The following is an 11,423-nucleotide window of genomic DNA, read 5'->3' as shown; positions in this document are numbered from 1 at the left end:
GGGGACAATTTTCTCAATTATGTTTTAGGTTTGGTCTAATATATTTTTATTAAATGAACAAACTCTGGTGAAATATGACTATTGGTAAGCACATTGTTTTCCTAACAGAAATTATTAAATACAACAATGATATTGAGAATAAAATAAGTATATTGGCCATTTATAATATCCATATGCAGTTTTCTTTGAATAACCTATATGTTACTACCAGTCCAATTTGAGCTTAAAATTAGTAAAATAGTATTTGGACTTAAGCTTTATGTAATTTTTATTGCTTGAAATAGATCATAGAATGAAATAAAGTGATGCTGAAGTCAGTATAGCAAGTTTTGTTCTGTTATAGGTGTAACACCACTAATTCGGCCCGGCCAGAAAGCACATACCAGAAAGTAGTACATATTTAGCACAAAATAGTTCCTACGCATGAGTGTAACTTTCAAAATATGTAGAATATTTAGGTATTGTTGGTATCAAATGAAAGCTTAATGACTGGTGATCATTGTAGAACACTTTTTGACTTATAATTTTAAATATTAAAAAAACTGCACCAAATTTTATAAAGAGGGTACTTTTTGCCTGTATGTCAGATCTGAAGTACCTGTTTTGGTACATCCGAAGTTCCGGGAACCAGTTCTTTCTTATATGCCATTAAAGGTATGTTGATTTTTCCAGTACAAGACACCGTAAAGTGTTGCTTTGACATGCAATGATTGTCACTTTATTTGAACTTGAAACAAAAGAGCTGTGTCTGCTTGAAATTGAGGAATTTAACATAGAAAGCAATGGGGCCACGAATTAGTGGTGTACTTCCTATTACAGAGAATCATCAGAAATTCAATTCTTAGAAGTTGTACCTATTCCAATGAAAATAAGTCATATTTGATGTAAGTAAACATGTTTAATCATCTTTTTTGGATGAACAATTCTGTTTATGGGAAATTTCAGCTCTTAAATTGACATAATCAGGTATTTTAGCCTTTTATGGTCACACAACATGCATGCAGTTAAGACTTGACTCCAAATTCTTATTTTTGCATTATTTGGGATTGCAATCAATAAAACATGTATATAATGACTTGTTTATGGTAAAAAAAATAGCTCTTGGTCAAATAATTCTATGATTTTTCAAGTTTTATTGGTTTTCTTATGATAGCCTTTTACAATCTAGGCAATTGGTATATACTCATATAAGAATTCCAAAATCTCACTGTACATGCAATTTTGAACCAGCTTAGCAAGTTATCCAGCTGAAATATATATAAATTGCTCTTTATAATCTATGTTGTACCACAGAAGTATGGTTTATACCAAAAATGTCCCTTTTCCAATTTGAAGAAAAAAGGGGGGACAATTTTCTCAATTATGTTTTAGGTTTGGTCTAATATATTTTTATTAAATGAACAAACTCTGGTGAAATATGACTATTGGTAAGCACATTGTTTTCCTAACAGAAATTATTAAATACAACAATGATATTGAGAATAAAATAAGTATATTGGCCATTTATAATATCCATATGCAGTTTTCTTTGAATAACCTATATGTTACTACCAGTCCAATTTGAGCTTAAAATTAGTAAAATAGTATTTGGACTTAAGCTTTATGTAATTTTTATTGCTTGAAATAGATCATAGAATGAAATAAAGTGATGCTGAAGTCAGTATAGCAAGTTTTGTTCTGTTATAGGTGTAACACCACTAATTCGGCCCGGCCAGAAAGCACATACCAGAAAGTAGTACATATTTAGCACAAAATAGTTCCTACGCATGAGTGTAACTTTCAAAATATGTAGAATATTTAGGTATTGTTGGTATCAAATGAAAGCTTAATGACTGGTGATCATTGTAGAACACTTTTTGACTTATAATTTTAAATATTAAAAAAACTGCACCAAATTTTATAAAGAGGGTACTTTTTGCCTGTATGTCAGATCTGAAGTACCTGTTTTGGTACATCCGAAGTTCCGGGAACCAGTTCTTTCTTATATGCCATTAAAGGTATGTTGATTTTTCCAGTACAAGACACCGTAAAGTGTTGCTTTGACATGCAATGATTGTCACTTTATTTGAACTTGAAACAAAAGAGCTGTGTCTGCTTGAAATTGAGGAATTTAACATAGAAAGCAATGGGGCCACGAATTAGTGGTGTACTTCCTAATGGATTTTACAAGTTATTTTTTAAGGGTGTCTTCGTCGAGGTCCGCGTTCGTCTGTTATAAATAAACGAGGCCTTCAATGGCGTTATTTTCAAATCGTTATTCGTAGTATAAACTTCGTAAAGGATAATATTTTGAATCGTTCAAAATGGCAGACGTAGCAGCACCAGCACCAGCACCAGCTAAATCACCAAAGAAAAAGGCAGCAGCTAAGCCAAAGAAGCCTTCAGCACATCCTAAATACAGCGAGATGATTGGGAAAGCCATCGCTGCTTTGAAAGAACGTGGAGGTTCCTCAAGGCAAGCAATTTTGAAGTACATCATGGCCAACTTCAACGTCGGAAAAGATGCCAAGTCAGTAAACGCTCATTTAAAACTTGCACTCAGAGCCGGAGTTAAGAACAACAGTTTGAAGCAGTCCAAGGGAACTGGAGCATCCGGATCTTTCAGAATTGGAGAAACAAAACAAGCTAAAAAGAAGCCAGCAAAGGCAAAGAAAGCAGCTAAACCTAAGGCTGCCAAGCCAAAGAAGGCAAAGAGCACACCTAAGGAAAAGAAGGCAGCAAAGAAACCAGCTGGAGAGAAAAAGGCAGCCAAGCCTAAAGCTAAGAAACCAGCAGCAAAGAAAGCAGCCAAGCCAAAGAAGGCAGCCAAGCCACCAGCTAAAAAGAAGGCAGCCAAACCAAAAGCCAAGAAGACACCAAAGAAGAAGTAAACTGTTCCAGACTACAGTCTGCAGAGGCTATTCAGCCACCAAAAGCCCTTTTAAGGGCTACCCAATTTGTTCAAAAAGAATCTACAATTGTTGTACATTAGTTATCAAACTAAATATAGCTGAGCCCTACCCTGCCCTTTTCTTTTTTCTTCACTTTGCACTGTTCTTTGAAATATTTTTTTCAGTCAAATTATTTCCATTTTTTGCTTCATTTCACTCCTTAAGAGTATACTATTTCTAACATTTATGCAGTTGCCTTTTGGGAAAATTATTTTTAGTAAGGAAATATTAAAGATATATCATTTTACTTTCACGCACATATTTTTTGAACTGATTAAAATTCTTTCAAAATAATATTCGATTAAAATACAATCTAAGAATAAAGGAAGTGATAGTTTTTTTATTCATTCTCTTTTTTTTTTGGGGCAAATCACACATTTAAACACTTCAACCAACTAATTCATTTTTCTCATTTTGTGATTTTTTTCTCCCTTCTTATTCATTTTCATCTTGACTGAAATTTTTTAGAGGACTTTTTCTACACGTATGCAATGTCAAAGGTTGGACGTCTATTTCATATCAACTAGTCAATGGGGAGGTAACTCTAAATTAAACTCAGTACTTTTTTCGGTACTAATATACTGTAAAAATGTGCTGATTATGTGACGTCCATTTTCACTGAACTAGTACACAATTTTATTTAGGGGCCAGCTGAGGACCACCTCCGGGTGCGGGATTTTCTCGCTGCGTTGAAGACCCATTGGTGGCCTTCGGCTGTTGTCTGCTCTTTGGTCGGGTTGTTGTCTCTTTGACATCATGATTCCCCATTTCCATTCTCAATTTTACAATACAAAAGATGTATAGATGTAATGTCAACATACAAGTAAACAAATAGAAAATGAATGCAGTGACGTTTGTTATTTTTTGTTTTTGTTTTTTTTTGTTGTCAAAATTACTACAATTGTGTATTAAAAGTTAGCAGGAAACTCTAAAGTATGGAGGTTTTTGTTAAACATTTAACAGTTCTGCAATTATTTTTCATTTTATTACATGCAGATATATATAGTGCGAGTGTACTTACATTCATATATCATCAGTCTTTTATGTTTGGACTCGCTTTTCATCGTGGTTCTATCGTTGGAGATGTGTGTTTGGGGTTGGGGGAGAGTAAAAGGAGCGTTCCTGTTATTGACGATAGCTGATTATGTAACCATATTTATACTTTTCTTCACCTCTCGAATTTTCCTTTGTTTTACTCGTGTATGAAATAAATGCACCTACTTGCTTTTATGTTTCTTTAAAATGGGTTGTCCTGTTTGTTTTTCTCTTCTTTTTTCTCTCTGTTTTTTAGTGTTTTGACGACTGTCTGTGTCTTTGTTATGTCATTTTAATCTGTTCAAAGCACGCGAGATGAATAAACCAGAAACAATACAGTGACGTCACATACGTAGCACGTCTACTGTTATGAACTAAAACAAGGATGGACGGACATTTGTACAAAAGGTAAGAAAAGGGTTTATTTCTTTGATAACATGTATCATGCATTTTAAAGGATTGTTTACGAAATTGTAGGATTCTAATATAACAGAAGAGGTTATTTTCATATTGAAATGACAGCAACTTAACGACACAGAAAAACAAATTCTACTAGTATATACAGACAATGTGTGACTGACAGTATTAAATGCGCTTATTTGTGTATACATTGAGAAACGTTTGTTGCTGCCGTTTTCAATTAAGACTACTCTAACCCCCGGACAGCAAACACACCTCTTTTCGCCAAGACATTTTCCTTCATTTGTGATAAATACTGTATATTGAGACAGAGAAAAGGCGTTCAATGTCAATATGAAAAGAATAGCTTCAAATATGATAATTCATAAAAACATTAAAAGAAGAAAATAAAAAAGGAGATAGAAAGTAATAAAAAGCCCAAGAATGAAATATTTGATTATAGATTAAGTCCTCTATTGGAAATAAAAAATCTATCGATCTGGTGTTGTTGGGTTTCTGTCCCAAAGAACATGCCAAACTTGTCCTGTTGTTTACGTTTCTAACCATAGCTGAAAAGAGGGATAGGAATCACGTTTGATAGAAATTGATTCTTATTTCTTTTTTTTCTGGATTTGATACGACTAAGAGAGAACTAGAAAGAAAAAGTTTTAAATTTCTACTGGTTGTCAACATCATGAGGTTGTCCTAACATGTAGAAAATAGTTCCATCATGCTGGGAATAAAAAACGACCTAAATAGTACTTTGGATTTACTATTAAAGTGTGTGTTCTATTCATAAACAACTAAATTTCATGTCAAACAATTACTCCCCCCCCCCAAAAAAAATAATCCTCCACAAAAATGAAAAAGAAACAGAAAAAAGGGTTTACAAATTAAGAAAGAAAGAAAAACCCACAGCATGTTGAGACTTGAACTAACATCCATTAAACGCTATGCTAATTGGCCTTCACAGAAATCAACAGACAATAGAGAAACCTATTTATTTATTTTTTTAACGGAGAATATCTTTTTCTTCGTTTCAATCTTGCTTTGGGATTCTTTTTACATTAAATCTGCTTGTTAATGTTGCAATAGGTAACAAATATTTCAGTCCAACTATCATTCATTGAAAATATATACACCCCCCTTTTCCTCGGGATTTTTTTTTGTGGGGGAAGGGGTTCAGTTAAATACAGTGGAGACGATTTTTGCCCCAAGTCTAATGGTTAACATTGGTGTGATGTTTGTCTTTATGTCTCTTTTGAATCGTCCGTGTGTATGCTGCTTCACCCGGTACCGATTCTGGTCTTATACTTGCCTAGCGTATATAGGAAAAATGCATATTTATGGCCAGAGTCTTCACCGTGAAACCCCCCCCCCCCCCTTTTTAAAAACAGATGAACCTTTGTAATTGTTAATTTAGAGGCAAATGATGTGTACAACTTTCGAATTATAAAAATACAAGAATCTTTGGTTTGGTTGGTATATTTTGTATTGAAACTTTCAGGTGGCCAGTTCGAGCACGGACCATCGTTTAATTGATAATAAAATTAAGTACATATATTTTTTGAAAAATATGATATATTCAACAAGACATATTCGAGTTTTAGAGCACGAAGTGCTCAAATTTTACATGAAAATGGAAATAAAAGCAGAGACGCATCATACAGCACAGTTTTCTAGTGCCTCATATCCACTGAACATAAAGTCGCTCTCTGAAAAGTTCCCAAAGCTAGATTAAATTAAACGACATTCCAAATACATATTCTAGATATTGGTTTTATTCATTCGAATCTAGGATGTCTGTGAAATTTCGCTCAGGTTGAATAAAAATGTTTTTTGAAGTTTTCGTAAAAATCTGCAACCAAACAATGGCGCGTGAACTTTTTGTGTGTTTCCCTCCAGCTGAAAACAAACTTATTACGACGAGTAACATACGTCCAGTGAATAAAAACGGAAAGAAACCTGTAGAGAAATGATATTTCTTCCGCTGCACAATTTTACGACGGTAGAATATTTTTCTATTGAGAAAAACTCGTAAATTTTCTGTCAACATACCTGCGAAGACAAATCAGTCGGTTCTACTTTAACTATTAATATCTTTCTACTGTGTTCATTGAAAAATACACAGTTTATCTAACCTGCAAGATTAATGACTGTTGAGCAATTTGATATGCTATATGTGAATGTTTTTGATAGAATTATACTAAACATTATCATAAAAGTCTTCGAAGAAGCACATAATCATTTTACCGAGATCGCGTAATGGATTTTACAAGTTATTTTTAAGGGTGTCTTCGTCGAGGTCCGCGTTCGTCTGTTATAAATAAACGAGGCCTTGAATGGCGTTATTTTCAAATCGTTATTCGTAGTATAAACTTCGTAAAGGATAATATTTTGAATCGTTCAAAATGGCAGACGTAGCAGCACCAGCACCAGCACCAGCACCAGATAAATCACCAAAGAAAAAGGCAGCAGCTAAGCCAAAGAAGCCTTCAGCACATCCTAAATACAGCGAGATGATTGGGAAAGCCATCGCTGCTTTGAAAGAACGTGGAGGTTCCTCAAGGCAAGCAATTTTGAAGTACATCATGGCCAACTTCAACGTCGGAAAAGATGCCAAGTCAGTAAACGCTCATTTAAAACTTGCACTCAGAGCCGGAGTTAAGAACAACAGTTTGAAGCAGTCCAAGGGAACTGGAGCATCCGGATCTTTCAGAATTGGAGAAGCAAAACAAGCTAAAAAGAAGCCAGCAAAGGCAAAGAAAGCAGCTAAACCTAAGGCTGCCAAGCCAAAGAAGGCAAAGAGCACACCTAAGAAAAAGAAGGCAGCAAAGAAACCAGCTGGAGAGAAAAAGGCAGCCAAGCCTAAAGCTAAGAAACCAGCAGCAAAGAAAGCAGCCAAGCCAAAGAAGGCAGCCAAGTCACCAGCTAAAAAGAAGGCAGCCAAACCAAAAGCCAAGAAGACACCAAAGAAGAAGTAAACTGTTCCAGACTACAGTCTGCAGAGGCTATTCAGCCACCAACAGCCCTTTTAAGGGCTACCCAATTTGTTCAAAAAGAATCTACAATTGTTGTACATTAGTTATCAAACTAAATATAGCTGAGCCCTACCCTGCCCTTTTCTTTTTTCTTCACTTTGCACTGTTCTTTGAAATATTTTTTTCAGTCAAATTATTTCCATTTTTTGCTTCATTTCACTCCTTAAGAGTATACTATTTCTAACATTTATGCAGTTGCCTTTTGGGGAAATTATTTTTAGTAAGGAAATATTAAAGATATATCATTTTACTTTCACGCACATATTTTTTGAACTGATTAAAATTCTTTCAAAATAATATTCGATTAAAATACAATCTAAGAATAAAGGAAGTGATAGTTTTTTTATTCATTCTCTTTTTGGGGGAGGCAAATCACACATTTAAACACTTCAACCAACTAATTCAATTTTCTCATTATGTGATTTTTTTCACCCTTCTTATTCATTTTCATCTTGACTGAAATTTTTTAGAGGACTTTTTCTACACGTATGCAATGCCAAAGGTTGGACGTCTATTTCATATCAACAAGTCAATGTGGAGGTAACTCTAAATTAAACTCAGTATTTTTTTCGGTACTAATATACTGTAAAAATGTGCTGATTATGTGACGTCCATTTTCACTGAACTAGTACACAATTTTATTTAGGGGCCAGCTGAGGACCACCTCCGGGTGCGGGTTTTCTCGCTGCGTTGAAGACCCATTGGTGATTTTGGCTGTTGTCTGCTCTTTGATCGGGTTGTTGTCTCTTTGACATATTCCCCATTTCCATTCTCAAATTTACAATACAAAAGATGTATAGATGTATTGTCAACATACAAGTAAACAAATAGAAAATGAATGCAGTGACGTTTGTTATTTTTTGGGGGTTTTTTTTGTATTTTTTTTTTTTTGGTCAAAATTACTACAATTGTGTAGTAAAAGTTAGCAGGAAACTCTAAAGTATGGAGGTTTTTGTTAAACATTTAACAGTTCTGCAATTATTTTTCATTTTATTACATGCACATATATATAGTGCGAGTGTACTTACATTCATATATCATCAGTCTTTTATGTTTGGACTCGCTTTTCATCGTGGTTCTATCGTTGGAGATGTGTGTTTGGGGGTGGGGGAGAGTAAAAGGGGCGTTCCTGTTATTGACGATAGCTGATTATGTAACCATATTTATACTTTTCTTCACCTATCGATTTTTTTTTGTTTTACTCGTGTATGAAATAAATGCACCTACTTGCTTTTATGTTTCTTTCAAATGGGTTGTCCTGTTTGTTTTTCTCTTCTTTTTTCTCTCTGTTTTTTAGTGTTTTGACGACTTGTCTGTGTCTTTGTTATGTCATTTTAATCTGTTCAAAGCACGCGAGATGAATAAACCAGAAACAATACAGTGACGTCACATACGTAGCATGTCTACTGTTATGAAATAAATCAAGGATGGACGGACATTTGTACAAAAGGTAAGAAAAGGGTTTATTTCTTTGATAACATGTATCATGCATTTTAAAGGATTGTTCACGAAATTGTAGGATTCTAATATAACAGAAGAGGTTATTTTCATATTGAAATGACAGAAACTTAAAGACACAGAAAAACAAAGTCTACTAGTATATACAGACAATGTGTGACTGACAGTATTAAATGCGCTTATTTGTGTATACATTGAGAAACGTTTGTTGCTGCCGTTTTCAACTAAGACTACCCTAACCCCCGGACAGCAAACACACCTCTTTTCGCCAAGACATTTTCCTTCATTTGTGATAAATACTGTATATTGAGACAGAGAAAAGGCGTTCAATGTCAATATGAAAAGAATAGCTTCAAATATGATAATTCATAAAAACATTTAAAGAAGAAAATAAATAAGGAGATAGAAAGTAATAAAAAGCCCAAGAATGAAATATTTGATTATAGATTAAGTCCTCTATTGGAAATAAAAAATCTATCGATCTGGTGTTGTTGGGTTTCTGTCCCAAGGAACATGCCAAACTTGTCCTGTTGTTTACGTTTCTAACCATAGCTGCAAAGAGGGTTAGGATTCACGTTTGATAGAAATTGATTCTTATTTCTTTTTTTCTGGATTTGATACGACTAAGAGAGAACTAGAAAGAAAAAGTTTAAAATTTCTACTGGTTGTCAACATCATGAGGTTGGTCCTAACATGTAGAAAATAGTTCCATCATGCTGGGAATAAAAAACGACCTAAGTAGTACTTTGGATTTACTATTAAAGTGTGTTTTCTATTCATAAACAACTATGGGTTGTCCTGTTTGTTTTTCTCTTCTTTTTTCTCTCTGTTTTTTAGTGTTTTGAAGACTTGTCTGTGTCTTTGTTATGTCATTTTAATCTGTTGAAAGCACGCGAGATGAATAAATCAGAAACAATACAGTGACGTCACATATGTCTACTGTGATGAACAGAAACATTACAGTGACGTCACATGTGTCTACTGTGATGAACAGAAACAATACAGTGACGTCACATATGTCTACTGTGATGAACAGAAACAAGGATGTACGGACAGTTGTACTAAAAGTAAGAACAAGTTTATTTCTTTGATAACAGGTATCGTGAATTGTAGGTTTACGGTATAGTTTTTTTCTCTCTCATTGTTGAAGACCATACGGTTGCCTATGATTGCTTACATCCACTTCATTTGAACTATGGTGGATAGTTGTCTCATTGGCAATCATACCACATCTCCTTATTTTCATATTGCAATGACAGCAACTTAGCGACACAGAAAAACATAGTCTACTAGTATACATTGAGAAACGTCTATTGCTGTTTGTATTTTTGCATGAAATATTAAGTAAAGGGATGAAATAACATGTTAGATTTTAACTTAACATAGAATTGTCAATATTTTGAGTTAGAGGTGGTAGACTTTTCTTTAATTTTGATATTATTTGTCCCAATAGTAGTACACTACACTGTAAAAATCTTTTTGAGATAGAGCAGGTGCAATTTTTTTTAATTTGAATTAGTTGTCTAAAAGAAATGCACTACGAAATCACTGTTTGACAATTGTAAAAATTGAATTGTTCTCTGTTCCAAGCAAAAGTTTGTCACTTTTTCAAAAGTCTAGTCACTGCACATGGGCTCGGGAAAGGTTTAAAACCAAACATGAGAGAGTTTTTAAATCAAGAGTAGTGAGTTATATCGAACAATTAGCAAAGATTACTAGAATGATTAGTTATTTTTTAAATGGACCGTGCGAGACTTGCCAAAATATGACTGTCCTCGCATTAGATTAGTTTGTTCCGTTCACATAATTTAATTTTCTTTTACAGTTATCAGAGATAAAATCTTAATAGTCATTTGTTTACTAAAGGATAACAAAAAAGAAATTTCATCCTCTACTTCATTTATAGTGAGCATTTAGGACAAATACCACTGTGATTAAGTATGCCTTCCATAAGGGCGTGAATGGGGTTAACAGAATAGAGTAAAATGGGCTTTACAATAAAGAATAGTGAAAATGGGCAACAACAAAAGTAAGAATAGAGAATAACCGCGGACTAATATATAGAGAATAACCGCGGACTAATATATAAAGAATAACCGCGGACTAATATATAGAGAATAACCGCGGACTAATATATAGAGAATAACCGCGGACTAATATATAGAGAATAACCGCGGACTAATATATAAAGAATAACTGCAAAAATTAAAGAATTGGGTAAACATATACTGATTAAAAAACAACTATTTACAGATAACAATAAGCAAGTAATTACAGAATAGACATTATTTTTAAAAATATACAGAATTATTAATGAGTGAACAAAATGAAGAATATAATGTAAATTACGGAACCCCAATCAATACCCTCTTCCATCAACTATACTATCAAGTATGTGAGCGGGGATGCGGAGTCATTGATTATGTCTGCTCAAATTTAGGTTTTTTTCTAGACCAAAACTTGTTTTCAATAAAATGTATGTACTTAGTTTCCCGAGATGGAATCTTTAAAAAAAAAACATGTAGGGAGAGGGGATAACCCCCCTTGGGTCCAGCGTACG

General features: G+C 33.9%; 2 protein-coding genes across 2 annotated transcripts; both read left to right on the top strand.

Moving 5' to 3' along the window:
• The first annotated feature begins 2,262 nt into the window (after window positions 1-2,262).
• Window positions 2,263-3,178, top strand: LOC127732014 (histone H1-delta-like). Its single transcript, XM_052241061.1, has one exon. The coding sequence runs from the start codon at window positions 2,304-2,306 to the stop codon at window positions 2,868-2,870; it is 567 nt and encodes a 188-aa protein (XP_052097021.1). The 5' UTR covers window positions 2,263-2,303; the 3' UTR covers window positions 2,871-3,178.
• A 3,559-nt stretch (window positions 3,179-6,737) lies between these two features.
• Window positions 6,738-7,381, top strand: LOC127731998 (histone H1-delta-like). Its single transcript, XM_052241046.1, has one exon. The coding sequence runs from the start codon at window positions 6,776-6,778 to the stop codon at window positions 7,346-7,348; it is 573 nt and encodes a 190-aa protein (XP_052097006.1). The 5' UTR covers window positions 6,738-6,775; the 3' UTR covers window positions 7,349-7,381.
• Window positions 7,382-11,423: the final 4,042 nt, after the last annotated feature.

The sequence above is a fragment of the Mytilus californianus genome, unplaced genomic scaffold, assembly GCF_021869535.1.
Source record: "Mytilus californianus isolate M0D057914Y unplaced genomic scaffold, xbMytCali1.0.p SCAF_21, whole genome shotgun sequence".
NCBI classification, from domain to species: domain Eukaryota; kingdom Metazoa; phylum Mollusca; class Bivalvia; order Mytilida; family Mytilidae; genus Mytilus; species Mytilus californianus.
The sequence above is the reverse complement of the archived record's forward strand: the minus strand, read 5'-3'. Positions and strand labels throughout refer to the sequence as shown.

Excerpts from the sequence above, each read along its gene's own strand:
- LOC127732014 (XM_052241061.1), top strand. The coding sequence starts at position 2,304 with ATGGCAGACGTAGCAGCACCAGCACCAGCACCAGCTAAATCACCAAAG.
- LOC127731998 (XM_052241046.1), top strand. The coding sequence starts at position 6,776 with ATGGCAGACGTAGCAGCACCAGCACCAGCACCAGCACCAGATAAATCA.